The 17451-nt window shown below is 41.2% G+C and overlaps 1 protein-coding gene across 18 annotated transcripts in view; it reads right to left on the bottom strand.

Moving 5' to 3' along the window:
• Positions 1-17451, bottom strand: part of ATP2B2 (ATPase plasma membrane Ca2+ transporting 2) — a 368365-nt gene that overhangs the window by 16290 nt on the left and 334624 nt on the right. For 17 of the 18 annotated variants that reach the window (XM_081847766.1, XM_081847761.1, XM_081847759.1 and 14 more), the window contains 4 exons: positions 15919-16132; positions 10777-10988; positions 6804-6911; positions 4072-4254 (listed from right to left, as the gene is read on the bottom strand). In XM_081847766.1, coding sequence (XP_081703892.1) covers positions 4072-4254; positions 6804-6911; positions 10777-10988; positions 15919-16132 — 717 coding nt within the window. Of the gene's footprint in view, positions 1-1409; positions 1459-4071; positions 4255-6803; positions 6912-10776; positions 10989-15918; positions 16133-17451 lie in introns of all 18 variants that reach the window. The other variant, XM_081847763.1, reaches the window with a different exon arrangement.

The following is a 17451-nucleotide window of genomic DNA, read 5'->3' as shown; positions in this document are numbered from 1 at the left end:
CTAATTTGTTCCATATGTAGATACAGAAAAAGCTGGTAGAAAAGGCTGATTCTGATGCAACATGGAACTATGGTTCCTCACTATATGAGCCTTGGGTTTGTGTGTTCCTCCTTTACTTCTTTTGTGTGCCAGAGGCAAAGACTGAGAGCCTCCACTTTTACTTTTAAACTAAAAGCAGTTCTATCCAAATTTAAGCAGCTATGCTTTGTAAGAACAATCCAGAATCAAACCTTGTCTTGTTCTCACTAGCCATCATTTAAACAAAAAAGTTTTCTAAGCCTGATATGAAGAACACACAACCAGAGGCACTCAAGTAAAGTGTTATTTCACATTATTCAAATTGGAATATAACAGAGGCTGCTGTTTACAAAGTTTAAACAGATGAACAAATAAAATCCAAGCGCAAGATCTGTCACAGACTTTAGCTTTAACCCACATCTCCTGTTTTTGTCTCCTCCTATTCAAAGTGTGTGCGTGTGTGTGTGTGTGTGTGTGTGCATGAGAGAGAGAGAGAGATAGAGAGAGAATTTCCTGGGAATGTGTTGAGATAAGGTGGTGGTGTTGTCATTTCAATTCCTGTAATTCAAGACAGGAGGGGGGAAAGGGTCTGAATATTGACGTGCAGGACTCCTTTATTGTCTCTCCTGTAAGAGGGAGAGAACAGAGACTCCATCTTGATGTAAACCAGAGGGTTGGGGGTTTACCTCTTCAAGTTCCATCTTCCCCCACAGAGGGGGGACGGTTGGGGAATATGTGGCCAGTTGATACACAACTGTGAAAAAATCAAAGAGCTGGAAAAGGTGCTCCAATCACCCTCCCCATATTTCCAGAAGTGTATAATGCACTGGAGGATTTCTATCATTCCGCCATTCACGAGGAAGCTTATCAACCTAATCTTCACAGAAATCCTTTGTTTGATTATTTCCTGTAAAATGCAGTAGAGGTGTACTAATTCATTTGGGTGTTCTGCTTATCTGAACTGGGGCATTCGGATGCACCAGCCTGACAGTAAGTGCCCAGCAGTAATTCTTTTACTAATCTGAACTTCCCAAACATCATGGGAACTCTCCAGTGGATATATTGGAGCCGCTTGCAAAACTCTTTCTGAGTTAATGGCTTGTTGATGTCACATGAGCACATGATGGAGGCATGGAGCAGGGCAGTCACAGACTCCAACTGGCAGGGAACGTACCAGCAAAGCCTTTCACAACACATCTACTTCTAAGCAGAAAGGAAAGTGAACAGTGTTGGTTAGCAAGAAAACATCATTATTGTTTATTTTGGTTTAAACAGTAAACAACAAGAATTTTCCATGGATCATGAAGATAAAAGTATATAGAACTAAAGGATATTTCTCAATCTACAAGAGGAACTAAGAGCAGTATTTGCTCTTTGTTGTTTACACTCACCACAACCAGAAAGACATCCTGACAGAAATGTCAACAGACAATACTCCTCCTACAGCCATCAGGAAGAAAATAATTCACATTTAGAGGATTACTTAGGGCTGATAATAGCCCCCCACTTGGGCATATAATTAAATATTTTTCTCTCTCGGAGAGTAATCCCAAATCACTACTCTAACCCAAGTGAGCAGATCTTCATTTAATTATTTACACAGTGAAAAATGTAAATTTATCCAGCTCTATGGTCTACTCCCATTCACCCAATCCCACCGCTTCCTTTTCCATTCTTTTTTATTTCTTTACAAAAAAAAAAATAGAAAAGGGATAATAGAAATTTTTCTCTTGCACTAAAAACATTCACAGCCCCCCCCTAAAAATACATCATCTTCTGCTTTAGAAAATGAACTAGCATTTGCTTGAATAGAACCACATTGCTTTAAAAATCTGATTGTAAAAATAAACCTTCCAAGATGGATTAATTTTACCCCCAAAGTGCCTTGACCTTACAAAGCAATATTTTCATTTTCTTCTACTCCATTGCATTATAGGGAGCACATCTTTTCAAAGCTTTGACTAAAATAGTCCTTCCAGAAACTGACTATTTTTAGTGCTACCTTCACACTTTACTGCAGTGACAAACACCCCTATTCAGAGAGCAGAAAAAAGAAACCCACATGATTTAAACATTTTTTAGTAAACAAATTTTGTTGCAAATTTTAATAAATCTGCTTCCATCTTTTTTTTCTACTGACTTGGATATATTTATCATGCTTAGCTTTTTTCTCATATTATAGTAAAACAATTATTATTTTTTTGTTACAAGCAGAAAAAGGAAGAATCCTGGTGCCATTCCCAACTTCTCTGATTAAAATAAATGCAGTAATACAACATATGGAAAAACTTTTTTTAGCTTCTAGCTCTCAAGGTTTTGCTGACAAGATAAAGAACAAGGTTAACCCTATTTCAAGTTTATCACAGACGTGTGTGTGTGTGTGTGTGTGTGTGTGTGTGTGTAAGGTAAAGGGACCCCAGACCATTAGGTCCCATTGTGGCCGACCCTGGGGTTGCGGTGCTCATCTCGCTTTATTGGCTGAGGAAGCCAGCATACAGCTTCCGGGTCATGTGGCCAGCATGACTAAGCCACTTCTGGCGAACCAGAGCAGTGCAAGGAAACACTGTTTACCTTCCCACTGGAGCGGTACCTATTTATCTACTTGCACTTTGACGTGCTTTCGAACTGCTAGGTTGGCAGGAGCTGGGACCGAGCAACGGGAGCTCACCCCATCATGGGGATTCGAACCGCCAACCTTCTAATCGGCAAGCCCTAGGCTCTGTGGTTTAGACCACAGCGCCACCCACGTCCCCTATATATATATATATGTATATATATTCAAATATCAATTTTTGATGGTGCAAAACAAAGGATTCATTAGCTTCAAAAAGACTCATGCAAAACTCCTGGGAAACAATACAAGATTATCCTTTTTTTTTAATGAATGAATAGAGTAACAGAAATAGTGCAACACAGAAATGTTTGATGTACCACAGTAGCTTCCAGCTGCAATGCAAAGTTACAGAACTAAGTATGCTGTTTATATTGCAAGCTTGCATATATTTCTTTCAGATTTTGCTAGTTTACTTGTATATGACTTGTAGGTTAAGGAAACGTTCTTTCTGTGCTTTATACTTTCTATTCTCTTTCCAAGCCCAGCGACACTGGTGAAGGGGGACTGCTGCCCACACCTGAAGAGTATAGGGGCCACTAGGACAACACCAAATGAGCTGTAATCCCCCTATTGCCTGAAGGCTGGCCAACATAATCACTACAATGGAATATTTAACTCACTTGAGAACAGAGCTCTTCTATAAAACTTTAGGCATTTTATTTCCAGAGGCAGCAAGAAGAATGCACTAACTCTGGTTCAGTAAGTTAATCAGTTAAACATTTCTTGTCTGCGCTAAGGCTTTAAAATTAATTTGTGGGTCAATCAGAATTAATTTTATAACTAATCAATTGTTTTTGAATAATTTACCATCCATTGTGGGAAGGCGGAATCCAAATTATCAATTAATAAATGGAGAAATTGACTTGGAATAGGTCAATAATTGATTGGGGGGGATGTTTACAGGGGAGCAATGGTCACGCCACAACAGGCAGAAGGGGACTAACAGCCAAAAACACAGAGGGGAAATAAACTACAAAAGCTTTGAATACACCCACAGAAACACTAGAACAAACACAGGGATAGAGGCATACCATTCACACACTCATCCAACACTCAAGACTCACATTTCTAAACAATTAAACCAGGCCAGAAAAGCACAAGCAAGTTATAGGTCTGCTCCAGGCAAGGCAGGAAAAGGGAGTGATGTTTTCCTGCCTCCAAGCAACAGGGTTGCAGCCCACTTGATGTTGTCCTACTCAATAATACACAGAAGCTTTGATTCACCTGTGGAGGTCCACATCTCAGCACTGTGAAATCCTCCAAATATTCAGTGGTTTGAATATGCAAAGCATTCCCTGTCACAGAAATACAACAACAGTTCCTGCTCATATCAGAGCTACATAGAGCTTTGCAGTATGGACTAAGGGTATATAATTATTTTGTCTAAATGTAAAGCAGTTTGGGGGAGAATATATCCCCAACCTTGTAGCACAACATACCTGGGTCTGGATTCTATTGAGCCCTCGGAACCAGAGGATTTGCCCACGCCGAAGTTCTCTTTCTGCGTGGTCAATTTCTTCTACATCTTCATTCATCTCCTCTTCGGGCGCCTCTTCTTTTAATGTAAGACCTCCTGCCTCCTTTAAAAATTTTAGCCTACTCGTTGGGATAGTTGCAATGATCTGAAAGTAAGTTTTAGAATTATGCCATTGAGCACCATTTGTAGAGAGTATGTGAAAATCGTGTCTGTATTAGACAAACTACAAGTTTAATCGAGGACAAACAAAATATATATTGTCATTTGCCAAGGAATTCACATCAGCCCAAAGATCTTTACTCTACATCTTATGAAGCAATCTCTACAGGCAGGGAAGGAGCAGGTCCTGGGTCTACTGCCTCATCAGTAGTTCCAGGTGAACTGGAGGGGGGCAGCTAGGGGCTTTGTCTTGAGGGCTCTCCAGCATAGCCTCACCCCTCTTTCCTTTTACGTGCTCATCCTCAGGTGTCTCCTCCTCCTGGTCTGAATCAAAGAGCTCAGAGGGAAACAGGACATGAGTATTTTGTGTGAAATTTGTCTGGATTTTTTTTAAAATTAAAAATTGCAGTTTAATATGGAAACAGGATGGAACAAACCTGAATGAAAACTTGCAAAACTGGCATAGACTGGAAACAGATCTATAGAACCCTCATTCCAACCCAACTAATATGAGCCAATGGAAACTGCTCATGGCATTAGGCACTCATCCCCCTGCCAGCTTTTTGGCTAGGCACAGGAGAGTCTAGAAATCTCCATGCAGAGACCTGGAGGGGTGTGTAGATAGAGAAACTTTTACAGATGATCTGTCCATGAAGATGTAGCTGGCATTACATCCTTATCTCATCACTTTTTCTTGGATGGTAAAACATTGGAAGAGGGAGAAATCAAATATTATTATCCACAGAAGTGGTTCTCTGAGATGCAATGTATAACATGCCAGTGAACATTCAGCCTGAACAGGCTGTTTTGTGGACACATGTGCTGAAGTTCTTTAAAATAAATTACACATTAGACTGGGTATGAACTCCAAGAGACTGAATTTAGGGCTCCAGGAAATTGTGCAATCACTGTGCTGACCCACAGGGCACATCTGAAAGAAGGCCTTGGGGCATGGGAAATATGCCATCCTTGACCCTGTGTGGCCAAGCCCCCATGTCCTGCCCTCAGGGATCTGGTTGACCGCTGTGGGGAAAAGGGAGCTGGTGTAGAGAAGCCTTTGGCCTGATCCAGCAGGGCTCCTACATTTTCAAACTTTCCAGCATGACTGTGATTCTCAATACTGGTTTCAAAGAGTAGGAGGAAAACTGCAACCATAATTTCAAGGAGGAGGGGAATTCAAAAGTCTAAGTACCTTACAAGTCACCTTGTAAGTGTGACTTTTAGAAATATGAATTCCATTGAAAATAATGGACTTCTGCATTTGAATTCTGGCTCATTTGCTTTCAAGTGTTTTGTCTTTACTGTACATGTTCTAATTACAGGGTGAACTTCTCAACTTTTCTTGGAACTCATGTCCCTGTCATCCTTTTCTGGTGAGGACATTTTAGGATACAATTTGCATATATTAGTTAACAGCAGATAATATATGAAAGATATTAGGAAACATTAGCTTTCAGCACAGTTGCAAGCTTCATTCAGTGCATTAATTGTCAGGATCTGATAGCAGCTCCAAACAACTATGTATCATTTGGAAGTATTTGGCAGAAAAGCAGCCTAGAAATAGTAATATAAATGAAGCAACTAACGTTGGTTGAAATTCAGAAAATCTGAATTTCTGCTAAAACAGGGTTTCCTTACTGTTTGCTGTAGGTGATGAAAGAGTCCTGGGCCATTCAAGAGCCAAGGTTTTGTGGTCATTAGACTATTAGGCTTAAACTGTGGAGACATACTTCCTGATTATGTAGTTTACTGTGGGCCTGACACACACTATCAACCTCTCCTATCTCACAGGGTTGTTATGAAGACAAAATGGGAGGAGTGTGTGTATGCTGCCCAAGCATATTTGAGGAAGGGTGGGATGAAATAATAAAATAAAATAAGGGTCCATCAACCATAGGCAGCAATGTGAATCTCACAACCACAAAGGGATTCAGAGTGTGGCCTTCATCTATATTTCAAACCCTAGAAGAATGTGAAGCATTTACATGCTTTACTGAATTTCATTTGACGTCAGTGACAATTACATTTTTTAAAAAAAATACTAGCCAAGTCATTTGCAACACTCACCTTTAATATACGAATAAAATTGTTTACACCACAATCCTTCCGCATGTGTCCTCAGAAGTAAGCACCACTGTCTTCAGTGGGACCAGGGCTGTCTTACCCATAGGCGCTAAGGGTGGGGGCTCTCAGGAGTGCCAGGCCAAGAGTCCGGGGCCCAAGAGTTGAGTCTGGGGAAGAGCCCATCCATTGGTTGGAGCGCTGTGGTGGGCTCTTTTGCGGGCGGCTCTGTGCTGCGAGTTCGGGGGTGACCGAGCCAGTGAGATGCTGAGGCGGCTGGCCGGCTCCACCCTCCTGCGCATCTGGGACTGAGCATTCCTGGGGGTTGGGGCGCTGGGCGGATCTTTGCACCCTGGCGCTGCATATGCTTAAGACAGCCCTGAGTGGGATCCCCAAGTAAGTGTTGATAGAATTGCAGCCTTACTATAAAATGTGTGATTTTCTTTGTAATTATATAAAATAAGTAGTCCTTACCTGACCCCATACAAGTTCACCTAATCCAATAAACACACACCACATCCACTGGTCAAGCTCCAAAGGGGAACAGCTAAAAGGTTTACCACCAAACTGTACAATTACTATCTGCAATGGGAAAGCAGAAAGAAAAATAAAAGGTGCAATTACTAATCAAAAAAGGGGGGAAAGGACAGAGAGATGCAAGTTTTTTGTTCTGATACTTTTCTACAAGCTTTCTTTCCAGGTGTGAATGCTATCATTAATTATTTTACTTTCTGCTCCTTGCAAGAGGGTGACAGACAAAATATGAGTCATGATCAAATGAAACTGTCCACATATACAGGAGGGCCCTGCACTTCAGGTAAAGTTAGTCATGACTAAGACCCATTGAAAGCATCAGTGCAAGTTAATCACAACTAATTTAAACTCCCAGAGATGCTGATGAGACTTCGTCATGACTAAATTTTGCTGGATTGAGGCTAAAATATACCTATCATCATTTTCATATATACTCTACAACTATGTGTATAACTGCTGAGGGATCTTGTCAGAATAAGTGCTATATAAAGCCCAACCATATTTACCTATTATAGCTTTTGAACATTCTCCAACTATTACTAATGATAATTTATTTTCTTTAGACAGCATAAGAACTGCTATTCTGAGCTGAACACACAAATCAAATAATAGACATGGCTCAGAAAATTGAAAGCACATGCTATAAGGGCAAAATATTGATACTGGGAGATAATGGAGGATTTGGGAAGGAGAACAGGAAAGGTGGTGCAGACTTGTGAGAGTTGTCGACATGCAGAGGCTGGGAGGCCAGCTGGCAAGCCCCAGCTCGGACGTCTCCTTCCATCGGCCTGTGCTCCAATGTAAATCAGCGACCCGGACTTGAGAAGCCAGGGCATGCTATTAGCAGAGTGTACTGTGCATACAGAATAGGCGTGAGGCTTGTGAAGTTATACTACGGCTACAGATTTATTAATTATAAATCAGAACAAAGAAACATGTCGTCTCTCTCTGTCGTCTCAGAGAGAACAGCAAAAGCAAAAGCTATACAGAAACGGAGGTTCCCAGCATACTGTGCTGGAATGTAAACAGACATGTGACACACAACAATTCCACATCCCTGTTCCTTAAGGTGGAATGGAAATGTCAACAAGAGTATGTACAGTGATTCAATAAATTATTTGCAGAATAAACAAGTTTGGGGAAGTTGTACTTGACATAGAGAGTAACATGGGAAAGGGAAATGGGAGAAAAACATAAAAGTGGTTGATCAGCCTGTGAAAAAGAAGAAGGGACAGGAAAATCAGCACTTAAGCCTGTTCAGGTAACAGTTCAGCAAAAAGTTGGGAGAGAAGAGTAGAAAGGTGGAGAGAGCCTTAAATGGAAGGCCCAAAACTTTGATGTTCAGCAAATGTGACAGTGCCCTGATACATAGACTTAGGTAGATGGTGGCAATTAGGCTGATTCATTTTATGGAGAGATTCTGGATTGACTACTGTAGACACAGACTATCAGCCAAGGAAGAATAATATGGATGATGGTAATCAATACAATGGTAGAAGAAAAAGTCACAAGAACAAACAGTGAGCAGAGTAGAAAAGTATGAATGATAACACAGCAAAGGATGAATCAGAAATATTGAATGGGAATAAGAAGAGAAAAATATGAGGGAAGCCCAAAGGAAAGAAAGTAAAGGAGATGGTATGATCAACAGTATGAAGACGCAGCAGAGAAGTGAAGAAGGATCACGATGACAAAGAGGCCTCACAAAATGGTAGGAAGAATATTTTAAAACCTGATAACCTTCAGTGGAGTGAAAAGAGCAAAATCTAGCCTGGAAGGGGTGAAGAACAGGAGAATAAATAGCCAAGAAAGCAACTTCTTATTACAAGGGAAAGGAGAGCATGAGAGGATAGGTGGAGCTGGTCAATCTTCTTGAACAAATTAGCAAATGATTTTTTTATAAGAAAGAGCAGAGAATAGACTGCAGAAGGGATAGAGCTATTTCACAGAAGCAAACTCAGGTTTACCACTGAGTATACTCCCAGAATGGCACCACTCACTTTGCTAGTAGAGGGAATCTAAGGTCAAGAAGGTGGCAGCAAAATAAATGAATGTAGGTTTAAAAGTAAAATGTTCCCAAGGAAGCAATGAACTGTGAGGTAAAGGGGAGTTTCAGTCAGCAGGGAGACTTGCAGCAGTTTCTCATATGAAGGTGTGGGAACAGCACCTGGGACAAAGCTCTCAAAGTGTCCCAAGCACACCAGCCTAAGAGAAAATTGGGAAGGACAGATGACCTCACATCACAGATAGACCAGCAAACCCCTGGGGAAAGGGCAAATGGCTCTGCATTGGTAACACTGACTCCACTCTCCATAGACAGCTCTGTGGGAACTCTATCCTGGCTCCCACATCAGCTGCTGGTCAACTTCAGAGACCTGTGAACCATTCCTTATTGTGCTAATATGCAAACTTCTTTCTGGGATTGCAAGATCAGGTTACAGGTGTAGCTTGGTCCCTGCACACAGAAAACTAAACATCGGGGAAAGCGTTGCAGCCTATTTGTCAGACCGACATTAAACAGAGTTTTTATTTTTTTAATTGCAAGTGGGAGGGAACTGGGAAAACTGAACTCCTCAACTGAATTTCAAAAACATTCATGTTGGAAGAACCAACATAGTTTGAATATTCCCACCACTCAGCTGCCTAGGGAGACCGAAATGGAAAGTGCCATGCCTGTTGCCGCCAGCGCCACCTCTCGGCCTGCCCTGCCCCCTCTGCTGCAGGCGGAGAAGCAGCGCCCACATTTGGAACCAATTCCAGGTGAGATCTCACCCAATTTATACCTAACATGCCCAAATTGCATGAGCTATTGTGTGTTTGCGAGATTCCGTGTGATTTCAGCAGATACTGGCACCCCTTGTGGAACACCAGTGGGGTGCTCATGGAACTGCTGCTCCAGTTTGCCTAATGGCTGAGCCAGCCCCACTGCTACCATAAAAATATAACACTGAGCCTGAAGCTCCCCAAGGGGTGGGGGGGGGAGGAATCTCATGTATGTTTTGTGATAGTTGTAACAGCAGCACTGCTTCACCAATATTCTAACTTCTGTTCATATTTACCTACCTAAAGTAGTTGTGACATGTTAAGAGGTTTTATTCAATATTCTCTCAAATGTTATTAATTGCTTGTTGCATTTCATTGAGGTACATGCTAAGTTTCAATTGAGTTCATCTCCAGGGTCATCCCCACCACCCCAGTCATAGCCTATCAAAACAGTACAGCTTCCAATCCTCCTTACTCCTATGGCAGGCAGAATCACTCCACTGACCTACGCTTGCATTTAACCCAAGGCAGGCTATTTCAGAAATACTGCTTTTGCTATCACAAGGCAGCAGACTATCCAAGACTGGCTGTTAAATTTAAAGTGTAAGATATTTGAAAAAGATTATGAAGAAGCATTTTCTCTACCAAATGAAGTCTGTCATCATGAGATTTATTATATTTCAAGATTACTTATTAATATACTTTGTATTGTGCTGTCTCAAAAATAACCAGACACATTTTAGTACTGACAAGAATTTCAAAAGGAATATAATATATTCCAGCTCCTTTGCTTCTTCTCATCTTCCTTCACATAATATGGCTCTTGGATTTTAGAAGGGGAAGAAGAGCAAAATGAATATATCTCCATAATATAAACACATGAAAGGAAAAGACATAACAGATGAAGCCTTGAAAGAGAAAGCAATAAATAGATTGCAGGATAAAAATAAGGGAGGATTGAACTGAGACAATCAGGAAGGAAACAACAGGAGAAAAATCATAACATCTATCTTAATGGTGGATAAATCAGCAGTTTATTTATACCTAACATGCCTTTGGATTTTCAAAGAATCTAGTGAGAAGAGGGTGAAGAGTTTACAGTGGAACGTGCAAACAATATTTTGCTGCGTTAACACTGTATAATGATTACCTGCACAACAAATGTGCCCAGTACAATAGTGCAAAATATAGGGTTTCTAAAGATGCCATCAAAAACATTCCTTTCACCATGGATTTTGCGTGCGTTGATTTCATTGAACAGCTGCATCATAACAAAGGTATTGAAGATGATAGTGTAGTGCTCAGAAGGCGGAGAGTGGAGTGGTGCATTCCTGCCACTGTCAATCTTGAACATTTTTTCACCTGATTATAAGGAGGAAACAAAAAAATAAATGAACAAAAAAAAAAAAAAACCATTGTGGACAGTTCAATGTACCATAGAACAATCACATCACCATGTCAGCAAGATAGTAGTCATAATAGCAGCAATGACAGCAACAGTAACAGTAAATAACCAGTCATGAAGCTTTTTATTTCTATTTGCTACTGAAGTCTGCTGAGGTCCAAGACCTCCAAGGCTGCATATTTAGAAATGCCATCTGTTTCACACACAGAGCCAGCTAGACATTCAGAGTTGAGGGGTCTCATCGGATGAATGAAGTGCTGGTGTTCAAAGAAGGACTTAAATTTATTAGGTACTGGGGAACATTATGGAGCAAGCCAAGCCTGTACAAATGAGACAGGCTCCCCCCTGAACTGCAATGGAACCAAACTGCCAATGATTTACCCGTATTTTTCCCTGTATAACACGCAGATTTTTTCTCCTAAAAAGGAAGGGGAAATGTCTGTGCGTGTTATAGAGCGAATGTGTGGTCCCTGGAGCCGAAAAATCAGGCAAAAATCGAATTGCGGCGCTTCACGGAGAAGGGAAAACTGAAAAGAGGAAGCAGCTGCTTTCCTGCATTCTGCCTCAGGGTCTTACTGCCCACCCTCCTCTGTTTCGTTGCTGTGTTTGCTGAAACGGAACAAAGAGCAGGGAAAGCCCCTCCCCTCCAGGCAAGCAGAGGGGAATTCCTCTCTGTGCTGCTGGGGGAGAGGGAGAGAGAGGGGGGAAGGGAGAGAGAGGGGGTGGGGGAGGGAGAGAGAGGGGGGAGGGAGAGAAAGAGGGGGAGGGAGGGAGGGAGGGGGGAGAGAGAGAGAGAGAGAGAGAGATGGCTGGCTTGGGTGGGGGGAAACTTTTGCCTTTCTTTCCTCCCTCCCGTTAAATCCCTCTCCTGCATTCTTAGCCAGCTGCTTCTCTGCACACCCCTCTCATGTCCCTTATTTGTTTTTCCTTCGCTCCCCACTTAAAATGTGGTTACAAAGCATAGATCCACATGGATCCTCAGGATCTTTGCATTGGGTCACCCCAAATTCACCATCAGATCACATAGCATGTCCATGGCTACAGCCTGCCCCCCCCCCCAAAAATCACGCACCCACTGTTGCCTGGGGCTGCAATGGTGCAAAAACGTGGTTAAAAAGCATGGATCCACATGGATCCTCAGGACCTTTGCATTGGGTCACCCCAAATTCACCATCAGATCACATAGCATGTCCATGGCTACAGCCTGCCCCCCCCCCAAAATCACGCACCCACTGTTGCCTGGGGCTGCAATGGTGCAAAAACGTGGTTAAAAAGCATGGATCCACAGGGATCCTCAGGATCTTTGCATTGGGTCACCCCAAATTCACCATCAGATCACATAGCATGTCCATGGCTACAGCCTGCACCAAAAAAATCACGCACCCACTGTTGCCTGAGGCTGCAATGGTGCAAAAACGTGGTTACAAAGCATGGATCCACAGGGATTCTCAGGATCTTTGCATTGGGTCACCCCAAATTCACCATCAGATCACATAGCATGTCCATGGCTACAGCCTGCACCAAAAAAATCACGCACCCACTGTTGCCTGGGGCTGCAATGGTGCAAAAACGTGGTTACAAAGCATGGATCCACAGGAATTCTCAGGATTTTTGCATTGGGTCACCCCAAATTCACCATCAGATCACATGTCTGTGGCCACAGCATGAAGCCCAAAAATGATACATCCACTGTTTCATTCAGAATGTTTTTTCCCTTGTTTTCCTCCTCTAAAAACAATGTGCGTGTTATGGTCAGGTGCGTGTTATAGAGCGAAAAATACGGTATATCAAAAAGCTTGCAAAACAGCTTTTAAACTCAATTCTGGAGGAAAGCTGAAAGGAATTGGGGAGCATCCAGTTCAAGATGATTCATTGCTCAGGAATTAAGTTGTAAATGTTCCAGATCATCCAAATGGGAATAGAATATAACTTGGCAATAGAATACAGAAGAACATGACATCTGTTCTGAAGGTACTGAAGGTTCACAGGGGGAAATGTGCACAGAAAGGTCACCTGGAAAGGAATAAATGCATAGGTATTTATATGCTAATACTAGAAGCCTTCAAGCCAGAACTGGGGAGCTAGAGTGCTAATAAGATAATAAATATAATAGCCATGTTTGAATCCTGGTAGCATGAAGCAAAGCAGTATGATAAAGTAATCTCTGTATACAAACTCCATAGAAAAAACAAGCAAAGGAATATTATGTATGGTGTTGCAAGTGAGATAAAATGATTCTAATAAACTCCTCCATGGAACTCACAGAAATGAAAATACTAGGACCAAAAGTCCTGGAATTCAAGACATAGTCATATTTGTCATCCATTCAAACCAAAACACTGAGAATGATGTTGAGATGGAGAAATAAATCAGGGAGACAGTCTGGTAATAACATGTGACTTCAGCTACTCTCACATTGATGGGATAAATGCATATTCAAGTCCTGACAACAAGGCAAAACTTCTTGAAGCAATAAGTGAGTATGTCTTGAAAGAATCAGCAATAAAACCATTTGGAAGGGAAGCAATACTGAGAGGTGTTCAGAACCTGATGTGACTGTTGATGAAGTAATTTGGAACAGTTACTTCTGTGCTACAAAATTTAACATACACTGAAGGGGATAGTTACCTAGACTAGGCAACAGGGATGCTTTAAAAGAGGAAACTTTTCCAAATGAAGGAATTCATTGAAAGGAAGTTAAAAGGGAGAACCAAAAGGGTCAATTCCCTCCAGGATGTTTGGAGGTGATTTAAAATTACAATAATAGAATCTCAGCTGGAATTTATACCACAGTCCAGGATAGTTCAGGAAAGTACCAACAAATCCAAGAAGATGTCAATGTGGTTTATGAGCAGAAGCAAAAGAGCTATATAAGGCAAGAATAACAAGTAGAAGTGTTGCCCAAATGAAGAGAACAAGAAGCACAAACTCTGACAAAATAAATGCAAGCTGATGATAAAACAATTGAAAAAAGAATTTCAGAAGCACATTGCTAAAACCATTAAGAAGAACAATAAAAAATACATACATTAGAAGCACTATAGCATTCAGCTGAATTTATTTATTTATTTAGCAATGAAATTATTGCTAAATGATAGTATTGAAAAGAAGTTTTACTGTGAAAAGTATTAGACTGAGCTCCACATCTGGATCACTTATTTTTGGGTAGCACCTGACTATTAACTAGATGAAATGTTATTTATTAAAATTAATGGAGTGTAGCAAACAAAAGCATTTATTAATTTTAGCTTAAAAACTAATACAAGGAAAGAACTTGATAACAGTTCATAATGCATGATGTGCAGATAATACTAAAAGGCAAACTGAAGGGTACACTAAACATGGATTTGAATCGTGGTATTGGGATCCTCTTCAATTTTTATTTATTTATTTATGATCAGCAGCCACAGTGAAATTATATGAATCAGCACCACAACCTGGAGAGGATTAACCCTTTCAGCTTGAATATTTCCTCTCTTTCCTCACGTTCTTATTTGCACCCTAAGCTGCTATTTGCTGCTCTTAGTGGGTAAAGAGAGGGCTTGTTGGGAATGAATTTTTAGCAAAAAAAAAAAAAGTATGGGAGAAAGGATTAATTATTTCCCTCTGCACCATGGTTCTGATCTAGAGCACCCCCTTCCTGTTTGCTATTAGTTTAAAAAAGGCAGAGAAACTCAATCATGGGCTTCAATGAAATATTTAGTGACACATGTAGTGACCCTAAAACCTGAGGGAATGAAATTAACAAGCAGAAAGTTTAAGAAATACAATGGGCGGGAAGTATTGTATCCACTACTTCCAGTGTAGACCCATTAAAGTTAATAGACATTCCTAACTTAAGTTCATTTCAGTTAATTTCAAACTGAGTTACAGTAATTGGATCCAAGTTACTTGAACGCAATCCATAATTTATAGAAGTTACTGCTACAACTCCGGAAAACCCCCCAACACACTGAGAGTATAGATTTGCTAGGGCTGCCATACGTCCATGGCAGCTGTAGATTTGCTCATCTGACATTTTATATTTCCAGTAGAGGACATAATACACAAGAATATGGTGGCTCAGGAGGGTGTTACTTGGGGAGTATTCTTAAGCATTGTCAGCAACAGACGTCTCTCCCACCCACCCTAATGTTTGGCAATTCCTGAAGGGAACAATCAACATGAGCACAAGACTTTGCTATGGAATTATATGGTTGCCATATTCAGGGCCAGGGAGGAATTTCCCTGCAGAAAATTGGGCTTGTCTGGAGATCTTGCCTACCTCATAGCCACAGTTTGTTGGCAAAAAAAAAAAAAAAAAAAAAGGCATTGGGTTGGGTCAGTCTGGCAGAGGGGCTGAGTCAGAACCACACCTCCATCTCCTCAGTTGAAGTATCAGGGTATTGAAGTCTCAGGGTACCCCATTAAAGTGTCCTGGGGGAAGACTTCTGTCTGAATGCTCAGACAGGGGCGGCCATAACGCCCCCCCCCCAAAGGCATGCTGGATGGATTGCCCAGAATTGATGCATGTCATTGGGTGATCCTAAACCCAGGAATAATTCTAAACGTGATGGAAAAATCTTCCAGCAAATAGATTGGTTGATTCAGGATACACACCCAATGCCTATGCCAGAACATACTGACATCTATAATCAATAATGTTGCGGCCAATTTGATCTCAAAATATTGTCTTCTATGAGGTGAAGTCCTACCACATGTATACAAGCCACGAGAGTAGCTCTGTGGATTGGATCGCTGAGCTAGTCTGTGTTCTTGGCAACAGGTTGTGTCACATCTACAGATCAAAAAAGGCATGGAAAGCATGTTTGAAACCCAAAGCAATACAATCCTGTAGTTCTACCACAGTTTGTTAAAGTTAGCAATAAAAAGGCTAGATAATCTTACCAACAAAAAGGAGGGTAAAAATGAGAGTGAGCTGGTACACAGCATGGCCCAAAATGTTCTTCATCATAGTACGGGAGATAAGGGGCTTGTTTCGGCCATATGGTTTCCTTAGCAGCAACGACTCTGTAGGAGGTTCCGTAGCCAGAGCAAGAGAGGCAAAGGTGTCCATAATCAGATTGACCCATAGCATCTGTACAGCTTTTAAAGGTGAGTCCTTAAGACAGAAATTATAGAAGGAAATGTCAGTATCTTTGCCATGTCAGTATATGTGCTTGTTGCTCTTAAATATTTCTGCAAAACCTTTCCTTGCAAGAAGGTCATAACTAAAAAGGTACCCCTGCCCGTACGGGCCAGTCGTGTCCGACTCTAGGGTTGCGCACTCATCTCGCTCAAGAGGCCGGGAGCCAGCGCTGTCCGGAGACACTTCTGGGTCACATGGCCAGCGTGACTAAGCAGCATCTGGCCAGCACCAGCGCCGCACACGGAAACACCGTTTACCTTCCCGCTAGAAAGCGGTACCTATTTATCTACTTGCACTTAGGGGTGCTTTCGAACTGCTAGGTGGGCAGGAGCTGGGACCAAACAACGGGAGCTCACCCCGCCGCGGGGATTCGAACCGCCGACCTTGCGATCAGCAAGTCCTAGGCACTGAGGTTTTACCCACAGTGCCACCCGCGTCCCCTAAGGTCATAACTACCGGTATTCTAATTTCATTTTTTGTATTCTCCCAACAACTCTGTTAGATGGATTTGGCTGAGAAAGTCAAATTTCAGCAGTGAGCAGGTGTTTGAATCTTGGCCTCCAGCATCCAAAGCCCATTTTCCAAACATTCTGTACAGACATAACCCTTATTGTACAATTGCAAGAGAAAATAAGGACTAATTTAAATGCTAAACCCTTAAAATAGATATGAATACAATACACACACACACACACACACACACACAAACATTTCAGCAAGTGAAGCTTGAAAATCCTTCAACAATGGTGGAGTAATAGAGCCAGTAACCTTTCAGGAAGCACCATTTGAGTTATTTTACTTTTACAAATTAATGGTAAGTCAAGATGTCACATCAGTCTGGTCAAGGATTATATGGTTTGTTAGGTATTTGTTTCCAAGACTACATAAACAACCACTAGAAGGAGCTATCTGCTCACTGAATCTAGTAGGGCTATGCTTGGAGTCAAATCAGGCTTTGAAATTGCCCGTTAAAAACAAACAAACCAATTCAGATCCCAAAACCAAAATAAATTACTGTTAAATTATCTTTTGGATAATGGTTCCTTCTCAGCATCCTTCCTCACTAGAAAACTATGGATAAAGTGGCATTATAAAACTCTAGTGAGGAAGAACATGTGATTTTATTTTTTAGATTAATTGACATGCTTAATTCATGTTTCTCTGAAACCTAAAACAGACTATTCTATCATGTGTTTTTTAAATTTTAAAAAAGTGAAAATTAATTTGGTTTGTGAAAAATGCATAAACATCAATCACAATATTCAATATAATCGGATAAAGTGCCTTACAGA

This window comes from Podarcis erhardii (assembly GCF_964252035.2).
Source record: "Podarcis erhardii genome assembly, chromosome: 2".
NCBI lineage: Eukaryota > Metazoa > Chordata > Lepidosauria > Squamata > Lacertidae > Podarcis > Podarcis erhardii.
The sequence above is the reverse complement of the archived record's forward strand: the minus strand, read 5'-3'. Positions and strand labels throughout refer to the sequence as shown.